This window comes from Lagopus muta, chromosome 1 (assembly GCF_023343835.1).
Source record: "Lagopus muta isolate bLagMut1 chromosome 1, bLagMut1 primary, whole genome shotgun sequence".
Lineage (NCBI taxonomy): Eukaryota > Metazoa > Chordata > Aves > Galliformes > Phasianidae > Lagopus > Lagopus muta.
This window is the reverse complement of record NC_064433.1, coordinates 122084860-122100572: the sequence shown is the minus strand read 5'-3', so window position 1 is coordinate 122100572 and position 15713 is coordinate 122084860. Positions and strand designations below refer to the sequence as shown.

The 15713-nt window shown below is 43.7% G+C and overlaps 1 protein-coding gene across 5 annotated transcripts in view; it reads right to left on the bottom strand.

Annotated features, from left to right (window-relative positions):
• GPM6B (glycoprotein M6B) overlaps positions 1-15713 on the bottom strand; it is a 110107-nt gene that overhangs the window by 28108 nt on the left and 66286 nt on the right. The window contains exon 1 of one of the 5 annotated variants that reach the window (XM_048934676.1): positions 2017-2228. The exons of 2 other annotated variants lie outside the window; for them this stretch is intronic. In XM_048934676.1, coding sequence (XP_048790633.1) covers positions 2017-2077 — 61 coding nt within the window. In that variant the 5' untranslated portion in view covers positions 2078-2228. Of the gene's footprint in view, positions 1-2016; positions 2229-15713 lie in introns of those variants that run through there. 2 more of the 5 variants (XM_048934673.1, XM_048934678.1) reach the window with 2 other exon arrangements.

Below are 15713 nucleotides of genomic sequence, written 5' to 3'. Positions count from 1 at the left end.
GACATTTTCCAGGACATCTTCCATTTTACAATGAGAAGCAGCTCATTCCCACCATGAGAGCTGCAGGTAGAAGAGCCCTTTTGCAGAAGTCTGCCATGTCACATAGGCACCTGATGCTGAGCCCATCTGAAAACCTTACTGTATCTCAGCATGCTGCAATATCTGACCCCAAAAGCCCAACAGATCTCACCTTCTCTCTATCAGCATTTCATGGGCACCTCAGCTACTTTGCTACTGAAAGTGGAATTGAGTGTTTCAGCTTTCAGCATTTAATTCCCTGCACAAAATAGTCGGAAGTTAACTGAATGGGAAAAAAAAAAAGAGTATAATGTGAGAGACCGTGTGTTAGTTTCAAAGATTAAGGAACTGTCAGAAGCAAAGCCTGGAAGCGTTACATAAATACACCTATGTAACATAACAAAGTATGAAATTATCACAGAAAAGCCAGGAAATGGTGATAAAATTAAGAGAGGAAGTTCCCCAGCTTGCATCCGATGAAAACAGCAGATCAACCATATTGACTTGGTAACAGATTTACTGTTCTGCGTGCTGTGCTTTCACTCTTGCCAAATCAAAGGCAAACTACCAACTCATCCTGAACACACATTTTGTTTTGCACAGCTGCTAATGCATACAGAAATTTTGTTTGGTGTTTACTGTCACGAGTTCTAACCGTTTAAAAGAAACTCATCTATCAGCAGAGAAGAAATCGATGCACTTCTTGAAAAATTATCTATGAGCTCAAGGTGGGTTTACAGCCAAGGTATTTAGGACATTTTGTACATTAATTACTCAAAACCTACCATGAGGTGAGTTTCTGCCTACATACACTAATGGCTTTCAGAGTTTAATCTCTCATCAGTGGAACTCCTTTGGTGAAATCCCTAAGGGATTATGTAGTACTGTCTAATCACTTGACAAATTTCATTTACTTGAAACTGAAGCTAGGTTTGAATTATACAAAGTGTGTATGAGGAATCAAATTCAAAGCAGGAAAACAGAATCTGGACAGGACCAGATTTATCATGATGCTCATATCTAAACTGTTTAACAATAAATGAAACAATTTCCCCAGGGAAACATATCAGTTGTATATCTGCTACATATGCCCATTGCTTACAAATGACATACAACATAGCATGAATCAGGAAGAAAAAAAAATGGGAAATTTTAATAATTTTGTACCATCTAACAAAAAAAAAAGACAAAAACTTATTGCTCTGATTTGTACAGTAGGCTGCCACTCTACAAAGATGGTTATTTGGCATAAATTACATGCTGCAGAAACACGTAGATGGATCTGTGCTCTGAAGTTGAGCCCTGCAACCCAAAGCATCACCTGTACCACTGGGTGAGCGGCGCCCCACTCCTGTGCACTGCCACCTCCCTGCTGCAGAATGGCCACTGCCGGTTCCCCACTAAATAGCAATTCTTGGTGGCTGAACACATCCTGAAGGCTAACGCCGTGAAAGTCGTGGCATTATTCTCTGCTACAGTGCACAGGCAGATATCTACATAAACAAAATCTACCAGAAGACACCACAGAAAATGAAAAGGAACTTAAAATGATGTGTAGCCCTCGGCAGCAAGCTAGCAACATGAAGGTTGTGTGATGCTATAATCCCTTGTGCGATCCATAACCGAGGTCCCCTCTGCCAAGCCCCGCTACATGGCTGGTCCCAGGGAAACACTGTGTTACGGCTCTGAGAAGGACACCCAACAAACACACAGCCCCACGCTATCTCCACAACCCAAATTCACCCAAACCTATCCAGTAGGCAGCAGCAACAAGAGTTCTTTTGCACAAAAATCCCTCTTGCTCCATTCAGGAAAGGCTCAGAGCCACCGCATACACACAGACAGACAGACAGACACTCCATCCATCCCTGCACAGAGCAAACGGTGGCAGCGCGGACTGTTTCAGAGCCCTGCTCAAAAGTGACCCAACTGGCCTCATCCCCTCTCAGCGCCCTCAGAGAGCAGATTTAAACAGGCTATTGTTCGATCCCCGGGTACCTTTTTTCTCTTGGCTTTGTTCCGCGTTTTCCTCTGCTGCAGTTTCCATGGCTGGCTTCATACCATCCACCAAAAATGCCGCCCCCCGCCCCCCGGCACAGGCGCTTTCCCCTCGCCTCCTTTCCCGCTCCCTATTGACGGCAGCGACGACGAAGCGCCTCTGTTCTCCCTCCCGCGGATCACAGCCCCTTCCACATCGCCCAGGCTCTTGTCAGCTTCGATCTCGCACCACTCACTGGCCCGCCCGGCGCCGTGCCAGTCGCCGCTCCACCGTACGTCACCACCGGCCCCAGCTATAAGAGAACCCCCGATACCCCTTCCCCACTGTGAGCCGCGGCGAGGGCAGAGGGGGTGAGAAAGAAGGGAGCATCTGCAAGGGGTGCCCAGGTCGGTGAGCAGCCTCGGGGCTCGCTTTCCCGTGGGAGCCGGCCACCACGCCGTGCATTTTGATTCATCCCACACACCCCCTGCCCTCGCAAGGAATGGGTCAGCAACGAGGGTTTGCCTCCCTGGCTGAGTCCTGCTCACAGAGGCAAAAGCACATGTGAGAGAGGGGTAAGAGCAAGAGCTCCTATGTGTATAAGGAAAATCTAAATTCTGACTCAAGAGCACAATGGATAAAAGAAAACACAAAAAAAAAAAACCCAGCAGGCTTGCATGACCTAAGATCTGTGAGCAATACCATGAAGGATAAAATGTTTAAGGAAACACAGCTGGGGTTTTAAAACAAAGTCTGCTGTTTAAGACCTAAAGCCAAGCATGAAAATCATAGAAGCATAGAATGGCTTGTGTTGGAAGAGTCTACCCAAGTCCCAACCCCTGCCATGGGCAGGGCTGCTCCCCACCAGCTCAGCTGCCCAGGCCCCATCCAACCTGGTCTTGAGCGCCTCCAGGAATGGGGCACCACAGCTTCTCTGGGCAGCTGTGCCAGCGCCTCACCAACCTCTGGGCAAAGAACTTCTGTATAACATCTAACCTAAATCTCCCCTCTTGTCCTATCATCATCTGCCTGTGTAAGTCATTCTCCCTCCTGCTTATAAGTCCCCTGAAAAACTATGAGGCCATAATGAGGTCTCCCCAGAGCCTTCTCCTCTCTAGGCTGAACAAGTGCAGCTCCCTCAGCATTTCTTCATAGACAATGTGCTCCAGCCCTCTGATCATCTTTGTGGCCCTCCTCTGGACCCACTCCAACTTCTCTGTTCAGTGAGCAGATCACTGCCAACAAGGCCACATGTGATCACTCCCCCACTCCCTTACCTCCAGCAAAGCCAGGAAGTGGCATCAGCACTCCTCAGGCCCATGCAAGTATTATTTAACTTCCGAAACCCAAGCCAACATATTCAGACACTGTATTAAAGCTAATTACCTTGTCCATCACCCTGCTTGTCTCTGGCCTAACAGTATGTCCTGCTGCACAGCACAGCCATGCCCAAGCAAGCCCCTTGTTGCAGGAGGGTAGTGAAGCATCCAAGGAGTAATTTGCTTTGTAATCTGGTGGATTTTGGTGGTTCACAGCCTCTGCAGCTCATTCTGCCGGCTGCAAAGACATTGGGCAGATTCAGCAAATGCTGAAGATGTAAAACTACAAGCTGCGTGTTCCATATAACAGATTCAACCAGGAGAGTGGGAAGAGGGAAGCAGTCCAAAAAATTTTAGCTGCAATTCAGCCTTTTCTGACTGAAGTTCTTACACCCACAAGTTTGCTGTGCATTTTTATTTCTATAGATGTTGAGTGACAAGCAGAACAAGCTTCAGACCCAGCCTTTAGAGAAAGTTCCCTTCTTTCAGAAGAAACCAGCACATGATTTTCCTCTCTTACCACTGTCACCACAGCAGCAGCTGAGCAGAAATGCCCAAAGCAAAGTAATGAGCATACTGTGTCCCAACCCCGCCAACAAGAGGTCTCATTCTTCTCACTTATCTTAAGATTTCATAGCACAGAACCAGGACTTGACAACTATCAAGCATTTGCCTAAAAACCTAAAGGAAGAGTCTGGGATCAAAGCTTTTATCTCAGCAGAACTCCTTACAAGCAGGATGAATTAATTTGTAGAGGAAGTTTCCTCAGGAACCCACGTGCTGGGCTCCTGCAGGTAATCAAATCAGCAGTACCAGCAGAAACCTCACCCCAGGTGCAAGGCTTAATTTTCCAGTCTTCTGTAATGCACACACAGCAGTCCACACACATTACAATCCCTGTCCCAGTACAACCATGTAAAGCAAACACACTCCTTCATGAAAGCAGCTGAAAGGGAAAACCACATGTGATATGTTTGGCAAGTTGCTTGAACCATTACTAAAAGTTTTTCAAATTCTGTAGCCAAAAAGGAAAGAACTTCATTAGACTCCGGGTAACAGTTATGTAAACTTTTTATAAAGAGTGCTTTTATTCCATTTAGCATCACCACGATAGAAAATACACAACAAGCACATCCTTACTTGCCAAAAGTCATACCAACTTCAGCCATTGGTCAAATCAGTGGACTGTTTCTGACATCGACATTCCCTTTTTGGAACTTATCATTCAGTCCATCCATCTGCTCTCAGATGTAATAACAGTCTAAAAGTCATTAAGAAGGTGAGGTATAGACTGTCTCATCTGCGAGGGCTCAAACCTTGCTTCTGACTACCCCATGTTACAAAAAGCCTGCTCAAAAACTAATCCAAGTGACAGTATTTTAATACACTTAGTAGTATAAACACACAGAAAATACAAATGTCACCTAAATTTTCCTTTCTTTAAACAGAAAATATGTTTGGCAGGACTTTCAGTTCTGCCTTTGGCGGAAACCTGCTAACAATCCCCTTTTCTCTCTGTCAGTGAGACCTACACCTTCAAACAACTGTGCGCTTCCCTGCTGGCAAGCAGATTTTGTTGGGCAGACTCAAGACTTCAGAGCAGATGTTTTATAAACACAAAATTCTAAGAGGCTAGGACACTATTTTCCCCTACTTTCTCCCATGATAACATGGGATATACATTAATCTTCCCCTAACAAGCAATGCAGAAGTAAGCTCACAATACCAAAACTTCACAACAACATGAACAAAAGACTTCAGAAGTCATCAGTCTAGTCTATTCAGAAGCACTAATTCTTCTAAATCATCCTCTAAAAGCTTTAGGAGATGCCTAAGTTTAACGCTCTCTCCCACTGCTGACTGCTTTCCTGGATGCTGGATCACACACTGGGTTTAAGGACTTATCATCTTAAGCCATTTCTTAATCTTCCAGCTCATCTGATAACAAAGCAGATATAAAGCATACACTACTCAGTGCAAACATGGGTACGAATCTCATGCATCAAGTCTTAATTTGAGCCAGCAAATTGTCTCCGCCATCACTCCACCTCTTCATCAGATATGTCCTTTTCATCTGATCAGACAGGGGGAACACCAAGTCTATGTCTATGACAATATGGCAAAAGATAATGCCTCAGAGGTAGAAATGACAAAAAATTATTTAAGGACTGATACTTAGCAAAAACCTGCTGTACCAACCAGGCTGATTTAGATCACCAGTGATCAGAAAGGCGGCTCATTACATTTCACGAGTTGAGCCCCACGTTTCACTAGCAGTTCAAAATAAAAATGCAAATGAGAAGGGCAGTCCAAGAAAGGGTTCTGCTGCTAAAGCACACGGCTGTGGGGAACATCACTGAGACTTGGGGAAAATAATACAGAATCCTAGCAGACATAACCCAGGAAGAACGGCAGTGGAGCAAATATATGAAGGTACTGCAGACCAAGTGACATTTACTGCTAAGTAGCACTAAAGAGGTTTTACTTCATTTCATCTAGTTAAAAAGAAAACAGAAAACATGTAATCACTTTGCTCAGTCAAGTAAAGCAGTCCCATCTCAGAAGTTTAAAATTCTGTTCAAAATCCAATTCCATTCAGATGGCAATTCTTTTGAACACCTATCTTTAATGTCACTGAATCTACATAGTTTACATTCCTGAAGGCCATGGAACTCTATCATAAGCTACTGAAAATTCTTTAGAATGTTTAAGATGAGCACATTTTTGCTATTTCTACAGAGACTTTACAGAGCTGTAACAGTCTTCCCATATAGTTCAAGAACAATTTGAGATCATTCTATGAGATCTGAGACTCCAAAGGTAAAATTCAAAGCCTGTCCCTCAGACAAGACTGACATATTCCAAACAACTTCTTTTAAAGGCAACTTGAGGCATAGAAAGCATAGAAAAACGTTCAAGAGAAGGAACAAACACACAAGCAGTCACTTGGTGCGTCTTAGTGTAACTACTTGTGTTCAGATCTGCTTTTTTTTTCAAGGGAAAATGGTTTTAAGTTGAAGGAGAGAAGATTTAAGTTGGATATCAGAGGGAAGTTCTTTACCATGAGAGTGGTGAGGTGGTGGACAGACTGCTCAGAGAGGTTGTGGATGCCCTGTCTTTGGAGGTGTTCAAGGCCAGGTTGGATGGGGCCCAGGGCAGTCTGGTCTAGTATTAGACATGGAGGTCAGCAGCCCTGACTGCGGCAGGGGTGGGGGTTGGAGTTTTTGTGATCCTTGAGGTCCCTTCCAACCCAAGCCATTCTATGATTCTATGATTTTGCTTTAGCCTTGGTTATGCAAAAGCAATCAAATGTTCCACATGGATAAAATTAGAGCATGACAACAGGCTTGTAGTTGTACAGTAGTTGTGTACCTAGCAAGTACTTAAAAAGAAATAATCTGGGGCCCATTCTTCAGTCATATTAGATTACTAGGAAAACCAAATCCTAATTAATGATCTCATGAACAAGTAATAGTGAAAAAACCCTGCACTTTTACCACAGCACAAAATACAGACTATTCACAATGCAGTTAGGAATTGCAGTCTTGGATTTCTGGACAAAGGGAAAATTAAAAGCCTAAGGAGTTATCTTTCCAAGCAAAGGGAGTTGCTGAGTTCACAGATACAGGTGGTCCAGGAGGGTGAACAGAGCTTAGCAGTATGAAGGTGCAACCTCTTTCCCCCAGCCACATGAAAACCACAGTGACTGCTGCCAAGCAAAACAACTGGCAGCAGGCCCAAAAAGTTGATGTTTTGTTGTTGGGTTTCATACATTTCTCTGGTTGGCCTGCTAGCATCCAGCTGGATCACAGCTTCAGTCTACTGCAGTTTTCACCACTGGAGAGAATCATAGGCAGTGAACAGCCTGAATTTGGAACAAAGACAGATGGCTTTATTTGTAACAAAAAGAAATAATAAACCTTACAGATTGAATAGGTAGTCCTATATAGCTTTTCCAGTATCCAAGGCTTGGACAGCTTCAAGTCTCAAAAAATGATCAAGTGGCAGAGATGTGAAAGCTAACAAAAGATAAAATCCCAAGAGACGCAATCAAGGTTAAAATGAAAGCAAGACTAGGTGACCTTCTCAACCAGATGGAAAGGCCATTTCTGCTTATGAAAGGCACGCAACAGTATGTAAATAATTTTTTTAAAAAGCTACATATTATTTCTTTAGCCAAAGCAATGGCTTAAGAATTCTTTTTTTTTTTTTTTTTTTTTTTTGGGGGGGGGGGGAGGGAGGGAAGGGGATGCTTTGGGGGAGAATAAGAACTGTAGGTATTATTTGAAATCAGACTGGGAAAGAAAATTCATAGCCCTGATAGACAGAACGCAAGAATATCAACCACACTGAAGACTTTTGAGAAAAAGCAGTAAAAATTTAAACAGACTACATTTGAAATTAACCTGGAAGTAACATCGCATTCTGCACTACTCTGTTGTAAGGAAGCAGTACCAAGGCAAAATCAGAACCATGCTGACAAATCGGAGCCACTTAAACAGTAGTTGAAGGAGCTCAGAAACAAAGAAATAGAAATGAAATGAAAATATTAAGTGAAAGTAGTAGACATACACAGAGTATAAACAAATGTCAAGAAGAGAAAATCTACTTTAACGTAATAAAAAGAAGATGCAGTTGAAAGGGAAAACTGACTGAATTTCAGACAAACTTCCTAGTATCAAATGAGCCTCTAAGGGAAGGAATGAAATCTTCTCTCCCCTGGGACTTCTAAAACCAGTAGACAGAAATGTAATGGATATTCTGAAGAGAGACTGTTTGCTATAACAGATATTCAAACTGTATTACAGGCTGAGCAAGAATCACCTCATAGCCACTCACATCCCTTGTCATCTCTAAACAAGTGCAGTCACATCCTCACACATTGACAAGGCTCAGCAGACACCACCTGGGTATGACAAAGACTGTGAAAAAAACAAAAGCAAAGACAACCCAGTATCTCCCCCAGTACCAGCTGTCGCTCAGCAAGCAGCACACAGAGCACCAGCTCTGACAGTTGTCGTCATCTTCTCCAGCTCAACAGTGTCATGGCAGTACACAGAGTTTCCTACAAATGTAATGTGTGGCAGGATACAAATCCTTTACATTTATAATTAGCAAAAACAGGGCTTGAGTTATCCAATCATCTACGCATTTGCCATTCACACAGCAGCAATATCCTTACATGCATGACTAATATATAAAGCCTTCCAAAAGTGCTTCAAACAGTCCTCCATCATTTAAAGGCCTAGGTCCTTAATTTCAGCACACACTCCACCTTTTTTTTTGTGCTGTCACTTTCATAACAGAGCAAATTCTTAGCTGTCATTCTTGCTTCTCCATCCCTTTGCCATGAGCCGTGATTTCATAAGCAGGAATGCTGCAGTGCAGAGGGAAACTGATAATGCTCGCATTTTGTCTTCACTCCCTTAATTCTGTACCTTGAAGACAGCCCAACGTACTTTGCTTTTGCTATGAATCATCTCCTCCAATACTACTAGCAAATCCTGCTGCCATCACAGAAAACTTAAACTAATTCCTTAATTCTTGGACATACTGAAATAGCATCCCAGGTGCTTTTGTCACACTTGCTTAGCACATCTACATCAGTGCCTCCACTGCTTGTAGAAGAGCTACTTCTACTACAGTTGTGTGAGGCAGCACAAGTGTCACTACAATGCACTCCTGCCTACATGGCTGCTTAGTCTCAAAACACGTGAAAGTTTGAGATAGGATCCATACTGGGAGGCTATGAATTCAATTTTTCTTTCATTATCTATAAATAAATCTAAACTTCACTGAGTTCAGTCTTGACAAAAAACTTACTCTTGTGCAGCACAAAGTTAGATTCAATCAGATAATCCTGTGTTAACTTCACATCCAGTTCTGATTTTGAAAACTGCCCTCCCACTCTTCGCATAGACTTGAGCATCCCACCTACAATCTCTCATCTATTCAGTGCTCGTTTTATTCTTCAGTCCTGGCCTCAGTCCAGCCTTTTCAAAAAGCGTGGAAAAAGCAGGGAAGTATAAAGAAACACAAAACCCGCCTGCTCCCCAAGAAGAAACCAGAGGCACTCATTATAAACGGCACCCTATGTTGGAGGGGCTTGGGGAGAGACAGGGATGTAGATGCCTCCTGAATTTCCTGAGGGATACTGTGCATGAAACCTATGTACACGTATATGTTGAAAGCTTACATGTGAGTATACATACGTACACAAAGAAAACATACATATGATCATGCATGTTTATAGTGAGCAGAAAACCTCATCAGCATAACTGAATCATAACATAGACTAAAAACTGATTTAGGCAGCCATGCCATACTGCTGAGCATCATCCCACTTCTCCAGTCTCTTCCAGTTAAAGGCTTCAGACCACTGATGGAGGTCCCTGCTCCCCCATTGCACTGCCTTGCTTTTGTTGCTTCAGAAAAAGGGAGAGAAGCAGAGGGAACTGAGTAATCCCAAATCTGTCTGGAGTTGAGGGAGAGCTGAAGCAAGCAATGAGGGCACTGTGTCTGAGCCCTTCACCTCAGCATAGCAGGCTAAGCCTGGTCCCACTAACACTGGTCTAAGTTGCTCATTGCTTCAAGACTCACTCATGGATTGCGCGGCAGTTGTGTGACAATTAGGAAAGTCCATCTGATCCAGCAGTCAGTCGTAATGTTGACATAAAAGAGAGCATTAAAATAATGACTGGTGCAAGACACTGAAATTCAGTGTCCAAAGTTTCAGTGCTCTATAAGCCATCATTACTGTAGCTATGCCACCTCTACTGAAAACTCCTATTCCAGTGTAATTAAACTGTACTTTGGGAAAGATCCTGGTCTGGTAATGTTTGCAGCCACGGACAGCCTGTTGAATTGCAAATATATTTTCTGTTCACATACAAGACGCTAGTCATGAAACCCTCAGTTAAGACACCAACTAAAGGGCTCCCAATTAATGCCCATATTCTTTGCAAGCGCAGATATCCTCATTAGGAAAGCGGCAGGATGTTAACAAGTTCCACTTCGAGGGCGCCCAATTAACTCGTCTGCTAAATATGTGCCAGGCAACTCCAACCAGCCCAGACTTCCCAGTTCCCTCTTTCTAGCAGCACCAACTGGGAGCCTGGTCATGTACAAAGCAAAGGTTCTTTCTGTGCTCCACAATGCCTTGGTGGCTGCTGGTGGGCAACAAGCAGCAGCCCCTCAAGTGTTTAACAGGCCTCTCGCCGGCGCACACAGAAAGTTAAGTACGTACCCAGGGAGCTCAGCGTAATTAAAAAAACCCCACCCTTCACTTTATAAACAGCAAAGGACTTAACCTGCCAACAAGGAGCATGTTTGGGGCTCTGTCTGGATCATGTCACGCCTCCATTTTGCTGAATCGCAGCGGTGGGTGATCCTGCATACAAAGCAAGCTCCAAGACAAAAGCGCTATAGGGTGAGCTAAGGACAAAGTAGCAGCTTTCAGCCAAATTCCCAGAGAGGCTGTCAAGCAAAACCCCTCTGCCAAGGCAGGATTATTCCCTACAGTATACATTTCCAACACTTTGTCTCGCCTGGTGAGCTTCGAGCCTTGGGGTGGCTCAGCAGCAGAGCCATCCTGCAGCCCTGACTGTGGGATGCTGGAAAGCTCACCCCAAAGGAGCTCTGCCACCAAGGCCAGCCAGCAGTGGCCTCGCACATTCATGCTCCCTCTGTGGCCCACAGAGAAGCAGCTTCTCCAAAATCAGAGCTGGATCCCTGCCTCCCAATCCTTCTGTTCCATTGCATCAGGCTCTTCCAAAAGCCACCCAGTGATCCTACCCTGACATTAACGTCCTTATTTTCCAGTTTCTTTCCAAACATGATATTCACTTGTTTTAAACAGCTCAAAGCCATCACTTCCACAGGTTGTCACACGTCAGAATGACACTCATACAGCATCTAGCATTCTTGACCTGTTTCTAGCATCATTTCCAACTCACTTTACTTTCCTTCTCTAGGCTTCAGCACATCTGTAAAACAGCCTCTCTGCACTTAGTACTTCCGAAGTGTAAACATCAGCATCATATGCACGCTCTGGAGACCTCCCTGTTCATGACACAAAATGTCACTGGAGTATTTTTGCTCTCAACAGTACTACAGAGACATTGTGTGTCTCTCTGTCACCACTTCTATTTCCCTAAGTACCATCATCATCCCCACTTCTCTGCACCATTTGGAGAGGTAAAGAATGAGAGCTATGGAACCAGGCAAATGCAGATGTGATGGATATATTGAAAAGAATATAAATACGTATTAAAGGATGGAGAAAAGCACAAGACAGAAACAACACAGGCAAGCCTAGGAATAAGATGCAATCACTGTTCTATAGGATGAGGAACTGTGTATCAAAAAACGTGCTATGAGAAGTGTGTGTTGACCATCCTGCAGGTGACTGAAGGGAGATTGCTCGACATGGGGCAGAGGTCTCTTCACTGCAGGTCACAGACTTGCCCACAGCCTGCTAAAAAACACCTTCACTTCTTAAACCTAACCAAAACCACCTAGTCCCATCTACACGTTCACGAGTAGTACAGGTAAGAAACCGAAAACCAACCACACCATTATAAGTATATCTGAGGGAATAATTCCAGCTACGGTCCTCAGCAATATTTAAACTAATTGTGTCTTTGATTGTAGTAGATACTTCTAACTGCAAATGAAGCATCACCAAATTGCAAATGCGATCAAAAGCCCATTTTCTTAATTTAACTCACCATTAGTATATGGCAGGTTTGTAGAGCCAAACAAACAGCTAGAGCTAAAATCTCACTGCCATTTCATACCGTCTCCAAGCAAATATCATAGCAACATCACCAGAACCTCAAGATCATTTAATCCCAAGTTCTCTACAATAAACCAACACCAACGCCTGTCAGAAAGAAAACAGAAAATGTAGTCTTTCTGGGTAAAGCGAGCATCCTCCCAGCTCTGGACCACAGGGTCAGACTACTGAACCAAAACGTAAGATTCAAAGCTCTCGCAATGACTTCAAGGACGAGGAAAAAGGAAAGGCTAGGTTTTCACATACATCATGAAGTGTTTTAAATGAGCAATGCCCGTACATTTTCCACATAGGCCAAACAGTGATGGATGCATTTCTCTTCACGCTTGCAGGCGGGGCTGCCAAGGCGAGGCTGCCTGGCAGGGCAGGGCAGGGCAGGGGGCAGCCGGCACCCATGGGAACCTGCCCGGCCCCCAGGCTGCAGGCCTTCACGGGTGACTGGGCTCGTCAGCCCCATTCAGCCCCGCACACAATGAGGCACGGCCGCGCGCCCGCAGCGCAGGCCTCCCCTGGCCCCCCTGCTTTTATCGTCTTTCATATCTCTGTGATGACACGGCTGAAAGGGCTTCTAATGGGAAATGTGCTTCGAATTAGCATATTTCCCTCTCCGTACAATGGAGGCATTAAGCTGCTGCGTTTTTGAAAGTCTAAACAAAAGCAGCCCGGGCTTTTTTTAGCAGCTCTTTTTGAAGTTCTATCCCCTCCTCCTTTCCTGGTTTGCAAGCGCATTTAACAAATTTTCACTCTTTCTGAAAAGAAAGAACTGCAGAGGATAAAATCTTTCAAATAATTATATTTCAATATTCTTCAACGAAGAAAGAAGGAAAGAAAGAAGGAAAGAAAGAAGGAAAGAAAGAAGGAAAGAAAGAAGGAAAGAAAGAAGGAAAGAAAGAAGGAAAGAAAGAAGGTCCCTCCTTCAGCACTGCAAAGAGCAGCATGTTCTCCATGCAGTGCTTTCACTGAAGCATGTGCTGGAGGTATCCTCCAGGAGTGCTTGCCCGGCTGCCCCAAGTGCTGTGGCAGATCCTGCTGTCAAGGATCTCAAGGCCAACAAACACAAACACAGCCCAACATAAAGACACATGGGCTTATGCACCTATAGTCCAATTCCCCCTGCAGCACAGCGTGCTGCTGAAAATACCAATTTTCAATGAGAAATTTAACTGCTACAACCTACAGGGAAACAAAGCCATCCCACATCCTGGGATTATCCTTTGGCTCAACATGAGGTTTACAGAAAGCAGACCTGAATCACAAAACATACACCCCTTTACAAATTGGCTTCAAATTAGAAAATCAGTACTCATCTACAGGAAGAAGAAGATGAAAATGACACTAATTCAGCGCAGTGCAAAGTACTCGGGTATCAAAACATCTTTGGGATACAACTTCCAATAGAAGAGATTCACTTCAGCTCCCTGTTTTGGGCTGTAATTGCTCGTTAGCACAGCTGGGCAAATAGGCAGCCAGTCAGTGGCATTTTTGGTAAAGAAGAGGCATGGTTGCCTTCTTCCTCTCCTATGTTAGACAGAATGTTCTCTAGGAGGAAGACATAAAATTACAGATTACATGGATTTCTTTTTTTCCTAAGATTTCCAAGGTATTTATGTAATCTTCTATATATGGCACAGCTAAGAACAAGAATCACGCTCCCTAACAACATGAGATTACAGCAGAAAAGCAGAATGCCACTGTGATCCTAGGCAGCTTGCAAGTGAGGTGGATCTGAAAATTGTTCAGAAAAAAGAGACTGCTAAGCCTGAGCTGCAGCCTTTAGAAAAGGCCTCGTAGAAGAAATGTCTGCTTTGTTCACACCCTTATCCTGTTCTTTGCTGAGCATCAGGATCCATCTGCACTCCTTGTTTCTCCAGTGGCAACACTCAAGGACATGCTCCAGACAAGCAGCTTCTTCTCAGGGATCCATGTGCCAAGGGGACCCACAGCACCATACTCCCTCCAGTTGGGTACCAACACAATGGCTTTCGAAAGCCCCCCGCTGCCTGGCAGGAGCAGTTCCTACCAATTTCATTTCTCAATTCCAGAAGAAACAAAAAGCTTTTGCATTATCTCTAGTAGATGCACGCTCACTATAAACAATGTTTGCTGCACAAGGGCACAAAGAACTGGATTGAGACTTTCTGATCTAAGAGGTAACAGAAACCTAGCTGCAGACCTCTTTATTTGGCAGTATTTCTCCACTGCCACCTGTGAATTGCCTCTAAGTGCTGGAAAAACTTTTTTCTGCAACTTGGTATCAAAATGGTAGACAGGACTGCCTCAGTTTGCACAGAAAGGCCTCATATCAAAGCAAAAGGAGAAAGGATTTATGACAGCTTTTAGAGGCCTTTATCCAGTCATTAACAGACGCATTACAGCGGTAAAGCAATCTATGTGGGAAAATTAATGGATTTTCTCACTCATACAAAGACGAGCAGATCTTTACTTTGTAAGCACTTTTTTGAGATGAATCCTCTCAAAAGTGTTGTTCAACCAACTGCTGTGATAGCTTGGCACAGAATTAAATAAAAGAGATTTCAGCTCTGTTTACAAATGGATGTTCTTGCACTAGAACAGTTATTGCAGGTCACAAAAAGGTAGCATGAGAAGCACCTGCTAAGAAGTCCAGTGAACTCAGAAACAAGATTTTAGGCTTAGGGATTTTAGGGTGTATTAACTGAAATCTTAGGTAAAACAGTATCATATCTTGGAATTCAGATCAAGAAAAGAAAATGCCGAGGAAAAAAAAAGCATCCAATGATATGAGGACATTAAATCTCACAGGCAGAATTTATCTTCAAAACATTGGAGAAGAAAATGCAGAGAAGTGAAAGGACTCATAACAGGGTAAAACAGTATTGCAAATGCTCCAAAGGGACTTGACCACAATACCACAATCCTTTACCAACCAAGGATATATTCTCAAACTGCAGTACTTCATACTCACTGTCAGGCACATGACAAACATACCGCACATGCTGCCATCTGCTGTGGCATGCTGGCACCGGACAGCACCCTGCAAACAATGGCACCACTCTTCCTTTCAGAAAGCCCCAGAAAGAGCGCTCTGTATTCTCATGTGATGGGATGGGTTTTTACAGGTCAGATCACTACAGGCTATTGAACCCTGATACCACCGCCACCAAAGTTCCCTTGCTTTTTCTCAGACCTCAACAGGTATGATATCTAAAGCTGAAATAAAACCACGCTTACTGCATTCACTTTGGCATCATGAGTCACTACTGTGCAAAACTATCTTCTCACCTCCACATTGAGTAAGTGCTATTAACTTCTCCAGTATCCCACCTACTGCTATTTTCTTCTATGCAAGTGAACAACATCCAAGTATCTCAGAATATGCTTCACGCTTCAGCTTGCAGTGAGAAGACAAAGCCACAGAAAATGTTCAGGACATGCTATGCCTGCTCCTCTAAGCAGAAATAGTTTCTGGTCTTCTATATTAATCTCATATAAAAGCAACCCCCCCAACTACTGGCAATCAAAAAAAGATTGATTTGCCACAAAGTGAGATGAGTCCCTCATGTCTTTCTTCCCTTCCTTCTAACTTAGCACAGTAAAATTGACTTCCTAAATTGTTACTATT